The 23076-nt window shown below is 39.9% G+C and overlaps 1 protein-coding gene across 6 annotated transcripts in view; it reads left to right on the forward strand.

Annotated features, from left to right (window-relative positions):
* Positions 1–23076, forward strand: part of SEMA5B (semaphorin 5B) — a 537498-nt gene that overhangs the window by 369695 nt on the left and 144727 nt on the right. For all 6 annotated transcript variants that reach the window (XM_089520263.1, XM_089520262.1, XM_089520265.1 and 3 more), the window contains one exon: positions 21301–21363. In XM_089520263.1, coding sequence (XP_089376389.1) covers positions 21301–21363 — 63 coding nt within the window. The remainder of the gene's footprint in view (positions 1–21300; positions 21364–23076) is intronic.

Consider the following 23076-nt stretch of genomic DNA (forward strand, 5'->3'; position numbering starts at 1 on the left):
CAGATGAACAAAAATTGGTCTTCAGACAGAATAAAATTCCATGCTTATAAACAATTATTTTAAGGATGGTGATAGTGGTTAGGATTCAGAACTCATAAAACAGCATTGATTGGATGGGTTTAATTCCTTTGTATGCATTCCTTGCTAATTGCACTATCCTGTGTTACATCCCATATTAATTTATTGCTCTCCCTCCATATTATATTTGTCAAGAAATAAACTAAGCCCGTGTGGTATGTCTCAAAGATGATGTTAATGAGAACATATTATGTGTGGAACTATATCAGATCTTAGGGATGTGGTAAATTTGATCCTCCAAAGTACAACAATGGAACAATGCAGAAAAGTACAAAGCACAAAGCACAAAACAGAACAATGGCACTGTTATGGTCTCTTCATTGGTCTCTTCAAAGGTACAGAAATTAGCAATTACCACTTGGTTTTTCCTTCCAAGCTTTGTCAGAAAGCATGACTTTCCTTAAGAAAGACAATACTGATTCATCATGACCCCAAGGAAGAGTATTGGCATGAAATATTTGGGGAACCTAATTTCCCAACAATCTATTGTCAGCGCTTCTGGCTTTTGCTTCTTTATTTGTTTTCCCTCTTGAGAATCTAGAAAATGAGGTTGTTGTGAATAAGATAGATGATAATAAGAATTTTAGCAGTCAGAAGGTCATATAGAATGGGACCACAAGGCCATATACAGTGAACCTTAGGTATCTGCTGGGGTTGGTTCCAGGACCTCCCATGGGTAACAAAATCAGTGGAAGCTCAAGTCACAGTACAGTGGTGCCTCGGGTTACGAAATTGATTCGTTCCGCTGTCAATTTCGTAACCCGAAAGGCTTTCGCAAGCCGAATCCCCATAGGCGCTAATGGGGAAAAGCCGCTTTTTGGTGCGAAATCGCGCCGAAAAGCACCAAAAGTTTTTTCGTATCCCGAAAAAACTTTCTTAACCCGAAACAGTTTTTTTAAATTAATTTTTTTCGTATCCTGAAAATTTCGTAACCTGGGTAATTCGTATCCCGAGGTACCACTGTAGTTAGTAAAATAGTGTCCCTTATATACAATAGCAAAATCAAGGTTTGCTTTTTGGATGTTTTTGTAAAATGTATTTTCAAGCTATGAATGGTTGAATTTGTGAACACAGAATTGTGGGTATGGAGGGATGTCTGTATCCCCTCTCTTTGTATGTATACAGCACCCAACTATATATTTGTCAGGTTTATTTCAGAGAGAGATTACTACAACAGGGAAATAGCAATCTAGATCAGGAGTAGTGGGGCTAAGATGGAGGTTTAAGCTTCCCCCAACCCAGGGGCATAACTAGAGGGCTGTGGAGTGTGTGGACTGCACTGGGTGACACCTCAGTATCAGTATTATCACTACCACAGAACCCCCTCCCATCCATACATTCCATTCCCAAGCCAGCCAGCCTTGGGTTTCTGTCTCTACCACCTCTTCCACATTCTCATATTCAGCTACACTAGTATCTGCAAACAATCAAAGCATGCTACATTCTCACATACTAACATACTAACATAACATCTATGCTACCATGACCCAAAAAGGGGGCCGTTTGACACCTAAAAGTGACATTTAACCTTTTCTGTTTCTGCAGATAAATTTTGACATAATTATCTTTAAATAAATTTGAGTTTTTCTCTGACATGTGAATTCCCAATATTTAAATTTTTTCACAATCCAAAAACCTGATCTATTATGCAAATAGTTTTGATTAATCATTGTCATATTCTTTATCAAGCCACAGATGTATTGATTTGAACTGAGACAACTTTCCATATTCTTTCAAAATCATTTTTAAATGTTCTATATTCTCCAAAGGATTTTCCAAAAAGATTACCAAATTATATGCAATTGCTCTTAATTTAAGATGAATACCTTCTATACAGTTGGCCCTTCTCTTACGCAGGGGATCCGTTCCGGACCCCGCTGCGTAAGGGAAATACCACATAAACTCAAGCCCCATGAAAAACAATGGGGCTTGTTCCTGCAGTGTGCACCCCATTGTTTCTTCCAGGGCGCAGAAAAAGCCTTTCCAGCACGGTTTCCAGCGTATGCTGGAAGCCACGTATAGCGCACCCATGTATGTATTGTGCACCCTTGTTATACGCTGGGATTTGGTTCCAAGATCCCCTGTGGACAACAAAATCCGTGGATGCCCAAGTCCCATTAAATATAATGACATAGCAAAATAGTGTCCCTTATAAAAAAAAAAAATGGAAAATCAAGGTGTAATATTGGAAATGTTTACTTTTTTTGAACATTTTCAAACCGTGGATGCTTGAATCCATGTATAAGAAATCCATGTATAAGAAGGGCCAACTGTATTTACACCTTTTATTCTTTCCTTTTCCCTTATTATTCAAAACGTCAATCACCAAAAGAAACAATAATGGAGATAAAGGGCATCCTACCTTGTACTCTTTTCAACTTTACAGGATTTAGTAAAATCATAGTTTACCAATAATTGTGGTTCTTATTTATCATATATTCTCTTGATCCAGTCCATAGAATTTGTCCCAAATCTCATGTTCTCCAAAACTAGAAATAAAAAAATCCATTTAATGTTATCAAATGCTTTTTTCAGCATCCAAAAAATATCAAAGCTATCTGTTTCTCATAATGCCTCTCATAGTATTTTGGGATGTCTAACACATATCTAATATTGTCTTTCAAATGTCTCAGGTAAAAACCCTGCTTGGTTTACATATATTACAACATGATTTTTTAAAACCTGTCTGCCAAAATAGCAGAACAAATCTTATTATTTAATAAAGAAATAGGCTTATAATTTTTAGAGTCCCTCAGATCACATTCTTCTTTGGGAATTAATGTTATATTTCTTTGTCTCCAAGAATCTGGCAATTTGTTCAGTAAAGTATGGTTCATAAATGGTTGAAACAGTGCCATTAAATGTAATACCTTGTATTACGGGAGTAAGCCTTCTCAGTGGTTGCTCCCATTAGATGTAATACCTTGTACTATAGTAGAAAGCCTTATCAGTGTTTGCTCCTAAATTGTAGAATAATTTTCCAGGGGAGAATGGGCTCCCTTTCTGCTCTCCTTTCAGCAACAAAGACCTTTCTATTCACATAGGCATTGAATGATTAATTGATTGTAGGACGTCAGATTTATGGCATGTACACTATATTTTTAACTTTATTGTTATACTTTTAAATGATTATACACTGTAAAAAATTGAATGGTATTTTAATAAGATAATTTGTTTGTGTGTTAATGCTTCTATAATCAGTTTTTTGGCTATTTCTTGTTTTGCTTTTTTTTCTAAACTTCCATGGATCCCACATTGCGAGAAAGCTGGGATAGTAAATGAACAAAGCTATGAACGAATGAATTTAAATGATAACCCATAACTGCAACGATTAAGATATTATGGAATTGCCATTTTCGTCTTCCCATTTCTTTTCAATTAGCCTTTGGAATGATACAAGGGCCATTAGAAATCTTGTAGAATAAGCTTTAGAAAGGGTAACAAGGTACTCTTCACCAGGCCCATTTCTGCCCCTTACTGAATAGAGTGATAAAGAGTCTTGTGGAAGCCAGTGTTTGCACTGCCTTTTTAACCTGTTGGCATTGTGAGATCTCAAACAACTCCCACCACTTACATCTGTCTGCCCTCTCAGGGATCTCACTTTAGAGTGCAGGAAATTTGTCTTTGAATGCTTTCAAACAAACTACCAGATCAAAATCTGTTAGAGACTGTTTAAATCTAGGGGATCTTGCCAGTTGGTGGCACTTGTATGTTTCAGTGCTTGTTTCACATTTCTCTCTCTCTAGAAACTCAGGTTTTCATTCTGTGTGCCCAGCAGAATTTTTTTTCTCAGGATTGTGTAAGACAAGCTCAACCTCTAAAATGAAAGAATGATAAAGCATACACCTGCAATACAGCAATTCAATATTTGTAGTATACATGTTTTGGATCAAGGAAATATTGCAAACTGTGTTTGGTTGTGGCTCAGTGACAGAGGTGAGGTCTACATCCCCCTTATGCTTTGCTAGAGATCTGTGCAATCTTTTGAAAAGAAGATGTAAAGGAAGAGAAGATAATCTGCCAGCCCAGGTCTCTTGGGTGTAATAGCTGTCATATTATTCCACCTCCTGCCCTCCCTCACATGTGCATAACACAGATCAGGTTGATGTAGCTGGCAGCTGGCATCCAGAATTGTACAAACACAAGAATTAACATGCCCTTCTAAGCATATGGGGTGAGTTTGGCGTCTGTTTACAGTGGGTTGATTCAGAACTAAAGCACATGACTTAGGAAGATCCTTATAGACTGTTCCTAATTTCACTGAGTAACTTTAATTCCTTCCAGCATTACATTTGGCTCAGCATCTTGTAGGAAACATGCAGGACTATGCATTGAAACCCATTCATCCAGTTTCTTTATGGAAAACTGAAGAGAACAGTCAGGTTCTGAGCCTGGCTGCGTTTTAGGAGCAGCTTGTGTGGAAACACATATTTAATGTAAGCGAAAGTTATAGCAGATGGGTACGTTTGTCATTAAATAACGTAGGAATTGAAAAGAGATAGTTCAGATTAACTCAGAATTGTAATTTGTACCATCTCCTTTTCGTTATTTGAACAAGATTCTTGACAATGGTCAAAATCAGTTTGTTCAGTCCATAATAGGAACAAGAGGAATTCTTTAGATGCTTGTGCTAGCTAGCACAAATAGAGTTGGATCAATTGTGTGTTGCTGTTGAATTCAATAGAGCAATACAGGACTGGATTAACTATTAAGGGGTGAAACAGACTGGCTTCAAGACACCCCTGACAAAGCCGGATTGGGTCCACGGCAACTGCATGCTGTGGCTCCAATCTGCCTTTTTGCCAGCCAAAAAAGGAGTGGCAAACAGCCGCTCCTTTTTGTGCCAGTAAAAAGCTGGCTTTTCTGCCACTCCATGGCAGGAAGCCAGCTTTAAATGCTGCACTGGCGGAGCACTTGAAAGCCAGTCCCCTGTGTATGCCATCTGTTCTGGCCCTAAGTAAAATAAGGTAGACATGAAGGGAAGGGAGGTACCACATAAATTTTCCATTGCCAGGACAATATGGTGCCAGATATATCCCTGGAAGCCAAGATTATCAAATTGAGGGTGTTGTACTTTGGCCACATTATGAGAAGCCATGATTCATGAGAAAAGACAGTAATGCTAGGAAAGGTCAAAGGCAGCAGAAAGAGAGGAAGACCACACACCAATGGATAGACTCAGTGGATAGACTTAGGCATGAAATTGCAGGAGCTGAGTAGAGCAGTGGAGGACAGATAGTCTTGGTGATGTCTCATTCATGGGGTTGCCATGGGTTGGAGGTGACATGAGGACAGTTAAAAACAACAAACATGGTACAAAACTGCAAATGGTGCTGCTGAACCAGGTTTCATAAAAAAGGCTCCCACAATTAAATGGAATATATATATATATATATATATATATATATATATATGAATAAAATAATAAAATAGTAATAATAGAGGTTAATGATAAAGGAATAAAGTGGAAGTATATAAACATAAATATTATTTTCCATCATTTTGGTTCATTTTGAAGAATAAAATTTTATTTTATGGTTTATTATTGCTGTCAAACTTGAAATGACAAGACCAGACAGGGATGTGGGTTGAAATAGGGCCACTTTATTTAAGGAATTAAACTATTTAACTGTTTCTTTCAAACTTGCAAACTAGGAGGAGCAACCTGATGCAGGAGAAGCTGTGGCAGGTGGTCTGTTCCTCACACCACCTCCTCAGCTTCCCCTGGGCGAAACACCTGAGCTCATTATTGGGTTGCGCCCCAGCCCACCTGCATCTGGAATGCCAACCTGACATTTCCCCAGTCAACTTGCCAGACTTGACTGAGGGTTATATGCCAGGTCAGCCCTCTCTCCTTACTTGCAAGACCTATGAAGAAAGCTCAAGAGGCCCAACCTTCACCCCATGTGGGTGTCATAGGTGTTCACCTGACTCTTAATTCTTCCCCATAACCGAAAGTGACCACCTATTTAAGTCCACACCTGAGCCAATTTCCAAGTCCTCTAACGACAGTGTGAGGTAGGTGAAAAACCTTTGAAAAGGGGGAAAATTCCTACCTGGCCCATAAAGTGACCAACAGAGCCACACTAAAGTCCAGGCAGGAAGGTGGGACAACAAATCACCAAAGGGGGAGGGCGGCACAGGCTTAAATAGCATAAGCCCCACCCCAAACACTTCTTCCAACACGGTGCCAAGTGCCTTGTCCAATTATATTCCTGGCCTCTTTTCAAGATGTCAGACTCTGTTCTCGACTGGTTTAGATCTTATTTGTCAGACAGATCGTTTGTAGTGGTTACAGGTGGTCAGACTTCGACCTCTGTTCCCTTATCTGTTGGAGTTCCCCAGGGCTCTGTTCTGGGTCCCCTTCTGTTTTCTCTCTACACACTGTCCTTAGGTAAACTCATTAGCTCTTTTGGTTTTTCCTACCAACTGTACGCCGATGACACCCAGTTGTATCTTTCCACCCCTGACCTTTCTCCAAGACTTGAACAGCAAGTTCCGTCTTGCCTCACAGCTGTCTTGCAGTGGATGCGCCATCGGCGTTTGAAGCTCAACATGTCCAAGACGGAGCTTCTTGTCTTTCCTCCTAAGTCCACCCTTCAACACTCCTTTTCTGTCTCTGTGGACAACATTTGTATTCAACCAGTCCAGCAAGCCCACAGTCTTGGTTTTATCTTTGATTCTTCTCTGTCATGTATCCCTCAGATCCAGACCACAGCCAAGGCTTTTCGATTCTTTTTATACAATATTGCCAAAATCCAACCATATCTCTCCGCCTCTACTGCCAAGATCCTGGTCCATGCCCTAGTGATCTCACGACTTGATTACTGTAACATCCTCCTGGCTGGGCTTCCTCTTTCTCACCTCCGTCCTTTAATCTCTGTCCAGCATTCACTTCCACCCACCGCTCTGACCACATCTCTCCTGCGTTGGCATCCCTTCACTGGCTCCCACTCCCTTTCCACATTCAGTATAAGTTCCTGCTGTCGACCTTTAAAGCCCTCCATGGGCTGCCCCCTCCTTACTTATCAGACCTTATTTCTCCTCACCTTCCCACCAGGGCCCTCCGTTCTGGTAGTCAAAGTCTGCTGTCCCAGCCCAGGATTTCCTCTGTCCCATCTCGGATTTGCCCCTTTTCACTCGCTGCCCCTCACTCCTGGAACCTTCTTCCCCTGCGAGCAAGGGCCATCACTTCTTTAACCAGCTTCAAAACAGAGTTGAAGACCATCCTGTTCAGGCATTGCATAATTGTCACTTGCTATTTGATGTTCTTTGTTGCCTGTTTTATTGAATCATTTCCTGTATTGCTATGTACTTTATATGTATTATCCTACTAGAGAGGCAGGCTAGTTCCAACAGGCCTCCCTGAAAGAAGATTAACCATCCATTAAGAAGCCAAGCCTTCCCTCCAGTCCATCTCCCCTGATCCAGGCCTCGGAGGTAGAGAAGAACTGCTGGCCCTCATCCCCTTCCCCTCCACCACTCCCTTCTCCTTTTGTGTCATGTCTTTTTAGATTGTAAGCCTGAGGGCAGGGAACCGTCCAATTAAAAAGATTGTATGTACAGCGCTGTGTAAATTTACAGCGCTTTATAAATAAAGGTTAATGATAATAATAATAATCTCCAGGCACGTAGCCTGGTGGACGTCAACTGTTTATATTTTGAATTAGATACATATGGGGGCACTAGAAACCTTTAAGTGCTTACAGCCTCTAAATGTCTTAATCTGGCCCTGGAGCCAAAGCCAATGAATGTTGAATGTCATTGATATTCCAGAACAAGAGGATCGTGCTCCATTTATTTGCCCCCTTAGCTCAATTTGAATTAAACTTGATTCCAAAAAGTCCCTTTGTACTTTGTAGATCCAGAAGAATTTACAAATGAGGTACACTGCTAAATGAGGCATGTTATCTTGCTTTGAAACATTAGCATCTGAGACCTCATCTGCCTTCCTTCATTACCTCACACAATCCCTTGCTGCTCTTTTCTTCCATTTTCTCAATTACCTCTTTTTCCCCATTGCTTATAAGGAACCATGCTTCACAATAGTCTCTCCCCCCCCCCAAAAAAAAAAAAAAAAATTCAGGGCCATTTCCTTATCTACATAAAATATTTATGCTTTCCCAAAGGTTTGAAGCCACTAGTTACAAAATAATATGCTGACTTTTTACAAAGTAAAATTTTACATGTAATCACTAGGCGTTTGCAAAAGCAGAGGATAAATAAATAGGATTATGAGTGAAAAGCACCAAGGAATAACTTTATTCTTTTTGCAGTGTGGCTATAAGTGATTCTGGTTATTTTAATAGCCAAATAGGGGACTCGTGATCTTGCTGTTTACATAATTATTTTACCATAGGCTAGCGGAGTGTTGTTTTGCAAAAAGCAATAGGAAAAGGAAAATTATTTTAGTTGCTTTTGAACAATGTGGAAGGAAAGGTTTTTTAAAAAAAAATCAGTGGCTAGAGCAACTACTTTGTGAAAGGAGGGGATGGTGACTTCAACTACGGTAATTAATTTTTAAAGTAAATTCCCAAGGTGTGTTTTGCATGCACACATTTTAGTTCAGTTCAATTCACATTTATTGTGCTTGACCGTAGCCCATCACAAAAAATACATATAGATATAATATCTATATAATATCTCCCTCCATCCACCATTATTCAAAGGTTGAGAAAGACAAGCCATCTGGCCTGGAAGGAACAAAAAGGCAGGCCCGACTCCATTGGGCCTAGCCTGAAGAAGAAGAAGAGCCCTCCCTCCATGCCACTTGTAATCATCCAGACTGGGAGGGAGTGAAAAGGCAAGGCCAGCTCCATCGGGCCTGGCCTCTATTAAGAAGCAGAGCCCTCCCTCCAGTCTATCTGCCTTGGTCCAGGCCTGAGAGGGAGAGAAGAAATGCTGGACCTGATCCCCTTCCCCACCACCATTTCCTTCTCCTTTTGTGTCGTGTCTTTTAGATTGTAAGCCTGAGGGCAGGGAACCATCTAATTAAAAAGATTGTATGTACAGCGCTATGTACATTTAGCGCTATATAAATAAAGCTTAATAATAATAATAATAATAATAATAATAATATAAACAAAATAAATAAAAGACACATTAAAATATTGCATTAGTTGATTTTGCCAGGCTGAATCATAGAATCATAGAGTTGGAAGATACCACAAGGGCCATCCAGTCCAACCCCTTGCCATGCAGGAACTCTCAATCAAAGCATACCCGACAGATGGCGATCCAGCCTCTGTTTAAAGACCTCCAAGAAAGGAGACTCCACCACACTCCAAGGGAGTTTGTTCCACTGTCGAACAGCCCTTACTGTCAGGGAGTTCCTCCTAATGTTGAGTTGGAATCTCTTTTCCTGTAGCTTACATCCATTGCTCCAGGTCCTAGTCTCTGGAGCAGCAGAAAACAAGCTTGCTCCCTCCTCAGTATGATATTATTTAAACAGGGCTATCATATCACCTCTCAACCTTCTCTTCTCCAGGCTAAACATCCCCAGCTCCCTAAGTCTTTCCTCATAGGGCATGGTTTCCAGTTTCTCAATATCCTTTCTGAATTGTGGTGCCCAGAACTGGACACAACATTCCAGGTGGGGCCTGACCAAAACATAATACAGTGGCACTATTACTTCTCTTGATCTAGACACTATACTTCTATTGATGCAGCCTAGAATTACATTGGCCTTTTTAGCTGCCGCATCGCACTGTTGACTCATGTTCAACTTGTGGTCTACTTGGACTCCTAGATCCCTTTCACATGTAGTCTCGTTCAGCCAGGTGTCCCCCATCCTATATCTGTGCATTTCATTTTTCCGCCCTAATTGCAGTACCTTACATTTCTCCATGTTGAAATTCATTTTGTTAGCTTTGGCCCAGCTTTTTAATCTATTATGATCATTTTGAATTTTGATCCTGTCCTCTGGGGTATTAGCTACTCCTAGTTTGGTGTCATCTGCAAATTTGATAAGTATACCCCCAATTCTGTCATCCACATCATTGGGCCTAGCACTGGGCCCAGGACAGAGCCCTGTGGGACCCCACTGGTCACTTCTCTCCAGGATGAAAAGGAGCCATTGTTGAGCACCCTTTGGGTTCGGCCAGTCAGCCAATTACAAATCCATGTAACAATTACTTATCTGCTGGGAGTGATTTGATTGTTTGTTCTTGCATGGCAGTGGGTTGGGCTGGATGGCCCTTGTCTGTTCCAACTCTATGATTCTATGATTCTGTGGTGTGACATTAAAATCAGATTAAGTATTAAAACGCTTTTGAGTTTGAGTGTCAATTGTGTGCTGGTCATTATGGCAATTCATAGCACATTTTGTCCCCTTTGAGCCTACTTCATATCTGGTTCTATGCTCTGTCCTGTTGTTTGGTAGACAGCAGCCAGCCTGGGTGTGCTTCAGTAGAAAAGTTGCAGCTCTTTTAAGTGTAGTGGATCTTTATTGTAGAAAAGGAATTTAATCTTCTGACTTTCTGGCAAGAAATCTTTAACTGATAGCGTCCCGAAAGGAATTTGTTCTTTGTTTCAGATGACAAGGGACAGCTGAATAACTAGTAGGGAAGATCAACCACACTAGCAGAGACTCAGTCGATATGGGATTTGGGTAAATCTGCCCTCTACTACTGCTGATGGCTTTAGTTGAAATCTGGCTAATGTAAATTCCCTCCTTAAACAATACTTGTCAGTTTTGAGGAAATAGACCTCTGGACCTTGAGGGAGTTTTAACAATAACAATAACAGAATAATAATAATAATAATAATAATGATGATAATAGTGTGATCTTGATAGTGCCCAGTGCAGCATAGTCATCTTGCAGACAGATATGAAGACTCTGTGTTTGAATTCATTCTTTGCCTTTGCTTTTTCATTCTGGTGAAAAACAGTCTCTGAGAATCCAAATTTACTAAGAAAATGGGGGCATGCTATGCAATCACAATATATTTCTAAAATGGGCAAAGGTCATTTGTTCATTTAAGCAAAGTTTAACAATCCGATTTTGGGGGAGATTCTACAATCTTAGCCAAAAGTTCAAAATAGATAAACAAATGGAGGACCACGTTTGGTAGCCCATCTGCAGCCTCAAGAACTGTATTGGGGTAGAGCTCAGAACCCCAGGATAATTCTTAGAATTTTGTTCTCTAAACTTTCTAGGTCATAGGCCTTCTGGAATCCCCATGGCTCTTCTGCAAATAGTACCGGAGGTTGTAATTTCTTCTTCATGAGATGCAGAACTGCTGGGACCTGTCTCTCAGTTGAGGTGTTCCAAAATTGAAGAATAGCTTCAGTAATCTGCTCTATCTTAATTTTGGAGGCATTGATATGGGGGTGCGAAGATCCAGAAGCAGCAAACAATATTCCCAAACAATGGTAGCATTTGGCCTTCTCAATTTGGTTTCTCCCAATATGCCAAATATGCTTCTCTACACACTACTACTTTGGTTTTCTCATAGCTGATAGACAAGTTTGTGATCTTGACAGGTTAACTAGAAGCCTCTTAAAATCAATTTAGGTATAGGAAAGAAGAACCATGTCATCTGCATACATAAGCAGGGATCTTTGGAGGAATTTTTATTTCATCTCTCATGCGCTGAACTATGTAATTCACATAAAAGGTAAAGAGGTTGATTAAGGCATACATCTTTTAAACAACGGTAAAGAAGGTCATATGCTTCAAACTGTATGGGTATACTCTCCTCATGTAGTGCGCATGGATCACAGAAGGTCTTAAAGGAAGACCCTTGTCTATATGACCATATATATAAATATTACAACTGGAAGTTAGAGGAAATGTACAGTCTACCCATCTCTATTTCCATCTTCCTCTGTGCAATGCTGAATTTGCCTGCTATTAAATTGTGCCAAATAATATTTAGAGCTGCAGAGCAGTGGAGATTTTTAATAGCAGAAAATTATTATTTGAGTTTGTTGAGGAATGCTAATTCCTATAATTTCCCCTTTTCATAAATGGTTAGGGTGGCTCGTGACATTTATGTGTTCTTTGTGACACTTTTTATTCAATGTGGTATTGTAACAGTTACAACAGCTAAAGAAGTAGGTCAGTATTATTATCCATAAAGAAAACGTGGGCATGATTTGGGATACTAAAAGATCTTTTTTTTATTTGCTTTAAAAAAACACAACAGTCTTTGGTCTTTCAGTATTACTATCCCCATTTTGCAGATCACAGACTGAGGTTAACAGTGGCCTAGTTCAGACATAATAGGTAACCATGCTTTCTCATTATGAAGATGTCCTATGAGGAGTCTCATTCAAATCCATGCATTTCCCCTTCTTTCTCTCTCTGCATGTGAGGAATTTGAATACTCCTTCCTTTCACTCCTGGAAAATATGGTAGCTTCCAATTGCTTCTGAATTCAGAAAACTGGTTTGTTCTAATGGTGGTTAATGATGTAACATTCTGGTTTGTTAATCAGCACTAGTAGGAATAAACCCCAATTTCCCATCTATTAGCTAAAAGCAATTTAGTCAAAACCAGAAAGTTTTGATGTGAGACGGGGAAGAATTTAATCCTATGTCTCACTATTGGTAGAGTGGTTTTTCATTGTTTCACAAATAATCAGGAGTATGGCTGAGTAGAGCTCAGCCTTTTTATCTTACTTTGACCCTCACATTAAATATCATTTAGAACATTAAATTGCATCAATATATTAATAGTCAAATTAACTAACTCGAACCTTTAAACATGAGCATACCAAACTTTCATGTAGTCAAAGACAGAACATATGAGAGACATTTAAAGATGAGGGAGAAACATGTTTTTCTTAATGAGAGGTGTTATGCATTTGTGGGTCCCATCCTGCGAGAAGCTTATTCTAAACATTAATGTACATAGCTAAAGAATCTCTCCCACATGAAGGGCATCTTCCTTCAGGTACACTTAGAATAAATGTCAAAGTTACAGAATAGTCTAGGTCATATTCAGCTAAAATAATCAAAATAAACATAAGCCCTAATGCACCTAGCTACACTTTCTATCCTATTCTAATGACCAGAAGTACTTGGATCTTGGATATCCCTGACAAGCTAGGAGTCTGGACCGCATGGTCCTGCCTTGACAAAGTGTCTATAGCTATGGCAGGCACCTAACCCCCTTGTCACTCTTTCTCTTCGCTCTGCACCTTGTGGTTGCCTCAGGCTTTTATAACTTTTACTGAAAAATGATCTTTAATATTTATGCTTCTACCCAGTTGGGCACCCCCATTGGGTTATTGTCTTCTTATCTCTGTGACACTTACCCCAATACATGCAATTTAACATTAACCCTTTTTTTATTTTGAGGGATGCTATATCCTTCAGCTGTGTTGCCCAGATAATGAGAGAGTCCATTATCATAGTAGATCATTCCACACAAGAGTGGGACAACTACCAAGAAAATCCCCCCTTTTTTTACTGTTAACAACTCCGTCTCTTGCATTTAACACAGAGCCTCAATGTTGGCTTTGCCCTGATTAACTGTCAAATATTTCTTCTTCCATACAGTTAATAAGAAGTTCATTTCTATGTTTCAAAACCATGGGATTGTGTAGCTTTTTTAAAAAAAAAATCATTAAAATAAGATAGATTCAAATGTCTTTTTAAATGTAGTGTAGTGAAAATAGACGTGATTCTCTGTTTTGAGATAAAGCAACATTAGAATTTGAGTGGTACAACTTTCTATTTCTTTTCTTTTTCTGTGTGTCAAAAACTATATATTGAACATGCTATATGAGATCTGTGTCTCTCCTGTTTACTAATATCATTTTTGGCACTAACTGGTCAGATAAACAGGTGAAGTATTTCCTTAAAGCTATAGCGATTTATTCATGTCTTGATTAAATTATATTTTATTTTTCCTGTTATCAAGAAAACACTGTTGAGGAAGAGTGGGTTTTTCAGTGCTGTGATCTCATATATGATTTCTCTCACTCTATTTATTTTCTCCATTATTTCAGAAATGGAAAATAGACAATGTATATGAAGGAGCAGTGGGTACATAGTAGACATTGCCAAACTCTCCTCCCCAAATTCAACCATAAATCATTTTTAGTTTCTGGTTATATATATTTTAAATTCACAGTTTTAAACACATGATATCTCATGTGAGCTTCCAGTACTTGTTTGTAGGCCATTGATGTTTCATGACATTGGAATGAAACCCTTTTTTCCTCTTGTTAAAGTCCTATAAAATTTTTTCAATGACAATAACACTAGATCAAGGAAAATGGTGGAGCCCTATACAGATGGGCGCCGCCATTTTGACATGACGGATGCTTAGCGTCTGCACATTGCGGCACAGTTGTGATGCCGCAAGGGCGCCATTGGCACCTTGTGGCATCATAACTGCGCCGCAAGAAGAACCCGCCTTTTTTAGGTTCTTTTTGCTGTGCGGGGAGCCGAGCGGTTTGTCCGCTGTGGCTTCCTCACGCAGCAAACAAGGGTGGCTGCAGACTGCCCTTTTGGGTGGTCTGTAAAACGCCCAAGTTTTCAATTTAGTCAAAATGTCAAAAGTAGTTCTTGTCATTTTGACACCCACATTACGTGCAAGGGGCAAGGTGCGTCAGGAAGTGCCGCCCCTCGCGTGTAATGATGGTGCCCAATAGGGCCTGTCTATAAAGCGCCTATGTGACAAAAAGTAAAAAGAGCCACCTATCAGTGATAGACAGGTTTTGGATCTGCTGGTCTATAACTGTAAATAAATATTCTATTCTATTCTATTTACATTTGGGATTGATCTAAAACCTGACAAATTACCTTTACATTGACGGCAGCCATAAAGGTGAAAAATTACTACATAAAATGTGGATTAAATCAAGCAGTCATGGTTTTATATCATAGTTCTCATTTAAATTATTAGCTGGATAGATTTTAGCTAGTACACACACACACACACACACACACACACACACACACACACACTGCCCCTCTTCCCCCCCCCCCCCCCATGTCTCTTGAGTCTGCAAACAGCTCCAGCATCTGGGGTGATGCAGTGATACCTATTGTGGGACTGAAACATCTTGATTTGCCTGTTTTATTTTATATATAATACATGCTGTCTTGAAGTTGCTGAATAATATGAAGGGCACTAGTATTTCAGATAAATAAATATTTATGTTATCCACTGCTACATATTTTTCAAGAGTTATGATTCCTTTCATTGCCTTGTGTCACAGAAGGGTTAAGGCTTGCATTCTGACTTATTTTGGGTAGGATTTGTTCATTTTTGTATCTTCCTCCCTTCTGATTTTAAATTATTTTAACCATGTGACATGCTTGACAACCTATTATATATTTTTATGTTCTGCAAAGTATCATATCACTCTTCCCCTATAGCAGTTTTACACTCTTTCATCAAGACATTTCCTTCCCCTTAGGTCCTATCTGTTGCATTAAACTCTGCATCTAACACTGAGCAATATCATCGTTCCTGTTACTAAGTTTTACCAATCTATCATGCCATTGACAATAAATAAGCAAACATTCAGCATAACGGGTGATGATGGTAATAATAGAAACATATGTTTAATAAAAATATTTCTCTAGACCTACAGGCTTGAAAACATGTATGTTTCAAACTAAAATTCTCAGAGGCCTAGCAGGAACCTTCCGTCCACTAAAAGAGTGGTGAAATGAGACTGACAAGAGTTTTATTGCATTCTGTGCTATAAAGGTTCAGTAGATGTGCAGGAACCCATAAAGAAGCACTCTGGTGTCAATATGTCCTCATGGAGGAACATTAAAGATACCAAAAGTGGGAGATAAAAGACGTCTGCCAAAGGAAATAGTGAAACAAAGAAAGATTAATGTTTTCACAAGGGAAGTCTAGATGAATACTGTGTGGAGAACATCTAGGGAATGGTTCGATTGTTATTAGGAGCAAGGTTCTTCAGGTCTTGTTTTGCCAACTATGTTAATATTCCTTTTGAGTACCAGGGATTTCTCAGTCTTGGACTGTTTCCCTCCCAGTGTACCCCAGGCAGGTTTAGAGGCCTAGTAAAACATAGCTTGCCCTTCCTTTGCATTTAATTGTTCCCTTGACTGTAATTAAAGTTGAATTGACTGATGGAGCCATCACCAGCAACATGGTCCCATAATTTTCTCTGTTGTCAGGGGTCTCCATTATCACCAGGCTCACTGGGTTACTGGATAGGTTAAAACAACGCAAGGCCAGTGTTGCTCACACACAGCTGTAGACCTGTTGTTCTCTAATGTGAAGTTAGCTGTACAGAAAATAGCTTTTTGTCTCTTCAGAGGTCCTCTTACTTTCAGTGGTGCAGTTGTCAGAGAAAGACCAAAGTATTTACCTTCAGTGTTGTATTGATTGCTGAAAGTAACAACAGAAATGTTTTTCTTGTTCCATTTTGACCTGTCAGGTGTTCTCAGGCAAAAATGGGATGATAATGGAGAGTGCAGCTCATGGATGTTTCTGAAATGGGAAAATCAGTCATCTCATGTCTGGCGGTTGTTTGTGTGGGTTTTGTTTTTCCTTTTATCTTGTCAAGAATTGATCTGGGGTTGGAAAATATCACAGCTTGCTGACAACAGATATGGGTGTCTGAGACGCTGACCATTTTATCTTCTTTTTGCTTTTGTGGTGGCGTAAGGAGCACTTGGTCTCCTCCATCCAGCAATGGTATAGATGTGAAGTCAAAGGCTTTCATGGCTGACATCCATAGTTTTTTATGGGTTTTTCGGGCTGTGTGGCAGTTTCTTCCAGAACACAGTTGCACAGCCCAAAAAACCCACAGAAAACAATGGTATTGATGTTTCCTCCTTGTATTAAGTCACTGGTGTATTGGAGCTAGGATTTTCAGGGTTCAAGTTTCAAGGCTTTTTTCATTAGCAGGAATGATGATGTCCTTCTCTCACCCCACCCTTCCTAGGTCTCTACGAATTTAGCTGCAATCTCATTGTAGCTGTGGGGAAGGTTGATTCGCCTAACAATAATAGATTTCTGCAAACTGTTCCTGTTGTAATGCAAGATATGTTGAAGTGGTTGTTACTGAATAGGGAGCTTGCACCCACTAGCTTTATAAATGCTTTTTCCTGGTGGAGATGAAAATGACTAGAACTGATTGATTGGCTTTGAGAAGCCATATTTCATCCTGATACTAGGAAAAGAAAGTCCCGGGAAATCCTAAGCTGCAAAGATGCTGTGACTCTCATTCCTCCTTTCTTTCAGGTCTCTTTATGCATCATACTTTCCACTATAGTGCTTATTGCCACCTCACTACTCTATGGCTGTTTGAGGATCCTAATGATTTGGGTATTATACTGGCTACTGCTGCTCATTGGGGATGTGCTGATCCATATTTATCAACATAGCTGCCTGTATGGTTTTGTAACTATTATGATGAGCACCTGCACTTCACAATTTACAACTGTTACACTGATTATTCAGCAGCACATGTTACTCATTCTACCTAGTGATGAGCCTGAGATTGTGAGGAGCTACAATGTGCTGTAACATATTCATATCATCAAGAGTGAGTTGCCATCTTCATATGATGAATATATACTGTAACCTTATATGAATATGTATACATCTGCGGAATTGGTTAGTTTTATGTGAAGTAATCTCTGGTGCCTCACCAAAAGACTGAGGAAAACTTGGAGGTGATACCCTAAACCCAAAACAACAGGTATGGAAACAAAAAGTCTAGGGGGGATAAAAATGAAAAGCTCAGTAATTTTATTAAAACCAAGTAAACCAATAGGAAGCAAGAGGAAAGAGAGAAGATAAAATGTATGTAATCCTGTGGACAGACAGGCTTGTGTTGGCCTGTATGCCACGCCCTAATGTAAACAAGGCTGGTATTGCCAATAAGTACTAGGCTTGAGAACTGCAAATCCCAAATAGTATAACAAACAAAAGGAGGTGTCAAACATACAAAGTGCTAGTGCAATAGCAGATAAATTCCTTTAAACCTCCCAGAAGGTAAATAAAAGGGATAATAATAATAATAATAATAAAAGTTTATTTATATCCCGCCCCTTGAGGTCAGTCGGGGCGGCTAACAACGATAAAATACAATACACAGCACAGTAAGCCCAATTACAATTGAAAAAATGAACTAACAAAGACCAAACGCGTTTTGACTTAGAAGTCTTCATCAGTGGTCATGGTAAACTGCAAAGATAAAATAGGTATGAATCACATATCAGCAAAATATAAACAATAAGGAGGACCATATAATTACAATTTGTCTGTGTGTGTGTGTCTGTGTGTGTGTGTGTGTGTGTGTGTGTATTCCTCTAGGTACCATACTAGGTCCAAGAGGACCAACAACTTGCTTACTGCGACTGGATGTCCCAACATACTATATGATATATTTTACAAGGCTGTAATATCAGGTATTTCTGCATTATGTGTTTTTAATTATATGGTCCTCCTTATTTTTTATATTTTGCTAAAGAATTACTGGTGTGTTAAGACTATTGTTGCTTGGATCCTTGGGTGGAATGATCCACTATAGACTCCTGTGGATGATTGTGGACCTTGTTTTCTCAGCCTAACTTACCTTATAAATTTGGGCTTTTTTAAAAAGAACACCATATGAGGTTCTTGTATAATACACCAGGTTCTTGACAAAAGGAAAATACACTTATTTGATAAGTAAATAATGGAGTTGAAAGGATGAAACTTGTAATCTTGAAGTGAGGACATGTTTACCCACATGACCAAAATATGGAGAGAATTTCAGACTGTATTATGGCAGCTGCAAGATTAGACTCTTATAGCCCTCTTGAAATGTTTTGAGGGGCTGGTTAATTTGTGAAACATTCTAGGATCACCAGTTGTCATATTCTGGCTAACATCAGTTCAACATCTGGCTAACACAAGCTTCAGCAGGTTCAGAAAACTTTATTCAGAAAACTGAACTTGTTCAAATAATAGCAGTGTTGACAGGACTGAATTAGCTGTTGATTACACAATATATTAAAAGCACAAGCAATTCAAACATTTTCTGATTCTCTCCCTTCATTTGTCATCAAAGCAAAACATTCTTTTTCCCAGTACTACTCTTCCTTTCTTCTCAATAACAAACACTGAACTGACCTTGACAGCTCGCAGCGCATATTTTCTCCCCTCACACCTGCTCATTAGCCAGCTCCAAAGAAGATAAACAATCTTTCCTCCCACCATCACCAATTGTGTAGTATAGCCTATCATCCAGTGTTACAAAGCATATACAGAATATATGGCTACCAAGCATGGCATGATCAATGTTCCTGATACCAACTGAACTTTTCATTTTTCATTCTGTCATGTCTATTTGACAAAGTTCTCGTTTTAGAATTTTCCTGATTAAAATCATGCAACAGGTCAACTGCTCTTATTTCCTTTCTACATAGGAAGTATGAAGTTGGTACCTTGGTTTGCTTTCACCTCAAGACAAATAGCAACTTTAGGGAGAACCTGATTTAATCAGGGAAATCGTTTTAAAAAGATTGTTAAATTCCATCCTCTGGCTCTGCTATCATGACTTAATTCCTATTCACCCACCCACCTCCTGCCAGAGCTTGCAAATGACTAGATACAAACAACTGGTTACTGGTTATTAATTCCTTTCACCAATGACAAAAATATTAATTACATTTCACTTTGACTGTAATACAATAAAGGATAGTCTTATTCTGTTTGAAGGGTAAATAGAATGTTAGATATTTCTGTAGTTTCATAGTTACTTCAGTACTTTTTGTAGTTGGGTGAATATGGCCTCACTCAGTAATGAAGGAGGAAAATCATATCTGGCTCATGTTCTGTGGTGGATGTTGTGATAATGAGGTGAATGGGAAGTGTGGGTGTTCTGTACCACAGGTGAACAATCTGTAGCATTGAAATAGTTAAGTAACAAAGTAGTTTGCATTCTACTCACTTTCAAGAAACAGGAAAGCACATAGTCACTTTTTACAATGGCAACTATAACGGTAACTAACTAAATTTTAGGTGCCCATGGAAGTATAACTGTAAATACAGTCGCTCCTCCACATTTGCAGGTTAAGCATTTACAGATGTTATTACAGTGAAGCCTTGCCTTACGCGGGGGATCCGTTTTGGACCCCCCCCCCCCGCATAAGGCAAATCTCTCAATAGAATGGACCTCATGGTTGCGGTGGTGTGGCGCGTGTGCATGGCGTCCGCGCACGCTATTCATTTAATAGTGACACGGCTTCCATGTAAACAGGAAGCCGTGTATGGTGCACCTGTGTATGGAGCGGACGCACTGTACTCGCAGATTACTATTAACTGCTGCCTCCACTGCTGCCCTATGCAACTTTTAATAGGGGTTTCAATAACACCAGGGAGGATATAAAATAGGAGGTGTGGCTAAGCCAGCCTGGCACACTTTCAATTGTATACTTGCTTGCTCACTTGGACGGGAATGGGGTGAAGCAGTGCAAGTAGGGAAGGTGTGCATGTTCCCTTGCTTGCTGACTTACTCGGGCAAGCAGGGAGAAGGAGCTGGGTGTCCCCTTTCTCCCTCCACCTCCCAGCCTATCCTCTTCCCTGCCATCCAAGTGAGAGTGAACTAGTAGAAAAATGCACAGCCAGGACCAGCCATCCCTCGCATACAAGTACTTTTTGGTTTGGTTAAATACGGTTTGGGGCAGGGGGACTAGAGATTGTCACAGTTTTTCCACTTTCACAGCAGTCTTGCTCTCCTAATCCCCTGGGAAAGTCGAGGGCCGACTGTAATTGCTTTAAAAACATTTTAACTGTCCAAGCTCAGTTGTTAAGTTTGAAATCCAGCAAGATATGGAAATCTGTCACCTCTGATGTGTCTTCGAATCCCTGAAATCATCATTGTTAAAAGCAACAGGCATTCCACACTTTGATATATGCAGTGTGGCCACTATGCTTAAGTTTCAGAGCATCCTGTATTCCCGATACTTAGAAAAATATGAAATCCTTTTGTAAAAATGCTGATCATTAGAGCTAGTTAAAGCTGAATTATACTGTGGAGTTGCATTTATATGAAAATTTCCAAACTTTTTGTTGCCACGACTCCTAGAGGGTTGATTTCTTTATCGATTACCTTTTCTTTGTGCACAGCAAGAGTGATGCAAACAACAAGAGAGCCTGACACAGTGTCTACTGCAAATTGGCCAGCATAGCTTACTTTTAGATGTCTCCTTGTTTCTCCAAATGCGAGTTGGCCAAAAAGCAACTGTTCATGGTATTGTTATATGACTTGTCTGTTTTGGTTCCCTAGGCAACAGAATGGGGCTCAGATGAAGACACCAGAAGATCCTGTCAGAGCAAAGGAAAAACTGAGGCAAGTTTCCCACCTACCTTCCCCTAGATACATGGAAGCTACAGTTAAAATTACAGATTCTTCAACCACTTGGGAATATTTGCAACAAAACATCAGACATCATATGTTTGAAATTCTGCCACCACAATAAATACATAAAATTGGTACTTTTCCAAGATTCACTCTACAATCATTTGGTTGCATTTACATGAGAAGTAAAGCTAGTCCACTCCAAAAGGAGGTATAGTTTGATCTAAATCAATGAACAGAATGGTATCAGACCAGAAGCATTTTTTTAAATTTAAAAAATGTGAAACAGTTTATGCTGAAGTCAGATTTACTTACATTGTTTAGCAGCAAGTTCGTGAAATCTCAGCCATGTATGACTTTCGCTTTACTATAACTGAAGAAAAGCAGTTATGTACTTAAATCAAAGGTGGTGAACTGATTTGTGACAGGTCTCGAACAGCTACTGTTTACACTTGGGCCTCCCAATGTCATCTTGATCAGACGTGTGTCACTGACCTATGTTCCATGCCACGTATGCCCCTCTAGGTAGTCCTATCTCAGTTGGATGGGATTTTGTATAAATACTGACAAAGAGAATCCACACAAGTGTTCCCAGTGTTCTTCAAGAGAAAGAGCCATATGTATTTTATTTAATATTATTTTTGCCATTTTTCATACTAGTTTCCAAAAGTGAATAAAACTGATTGGGAACATATACAGTTTATGTCTTTATGGGGCCATAAGAGAAGTGTGACACACATATTTGTGTGTATATGCCTTCAAGTTGGCTGCTGACTTATGGTGACCCCCATGAATTTTATAGGTTTTTTGGGGCAAGAAATACTCAGATTTGGTTTTGCCAGTTTCTTCCTCTGAAATATAGGCGGGTTACAGACCGCCATAAAGTACGCACTCCGCGTGTACTAGGGTTAGGAAGGGCCGTATTAGGGTTAGGAAGGGTCTTACCTTCCTCATGGCCCTTCTCCGTAGTACGTGCGGAGCATGTCGTAAATGGCAGCGCCCATCCACATGGGCGCCGCCATTTTGACGTCTTGAACGCATAGCGTCCAGACGTGTCGCGGTGGAAGTGACACCCCGAGGGCGCACTTCGCCCCTCGTGGTGCCACTTCCACATTTTGAAAAGGCCGCTGGGGCTTCCCTCACAGCGAATGGCGGCAGCGGGAAAATGGCCGCTTGAGGGCGGTCTGTAACCCGCCATTGTCTCAATGGCATAAATGGTTACTGTGTGAGTCCTCTGCAAATATTTGGGATTAATGAATAAATAATTTTTGTGTATTCAGTCTTCCCAGCAGTCTTTACCATTGCTGACAGGAACAGCAGTGCAGGCCTTTCTTGGGACCTTTTTGATTTGTGCCCTGCATTTGTAATGAGTCATTTGAGTGTAGCAAGAAGCCACGTTGTTCTCCCAGGTGTAAGCATAGCTCCCCCCAACTCCCCCAATCAACTCATTGGTTTCTCCTGGCTTGGAACTATAGGTACATCCATGTAAATCCAGCAGAACAGCTGCACATTATCCCTATCTATGTGGGCTTGAATACTACACTATGGAGATTATCACATGGAGGCTTACTGTTGCTAACACATGGCTAAATTGTCTAAAAACCGTGATGACATGATCTCCAATCGCGTTTGTTTCTCATGATTAAATAATCAAGGAGGCATCCCACTCCTCTCCTGTCATCAAAGTGTTCGTGCAGCAGCCAT

This window comes from Sceloporus occidentalis, unplaced genomic scaffold, assembly GCF_023333645.1.
Source record: "Sceloporus occidentalis isolate IW3139 unplaced genomic scaffold, rSceOcc1.0.p SCAF_4, whole genome shotgun sequence".
Classification (NCBI taxonomy): domain Eukaryota; kingdom Metazoa; phylum Chordata; class Lepidosauria; order Squamata; family Phrynosomatidae; genus Sceloporus; species Sceloporus occidentalis.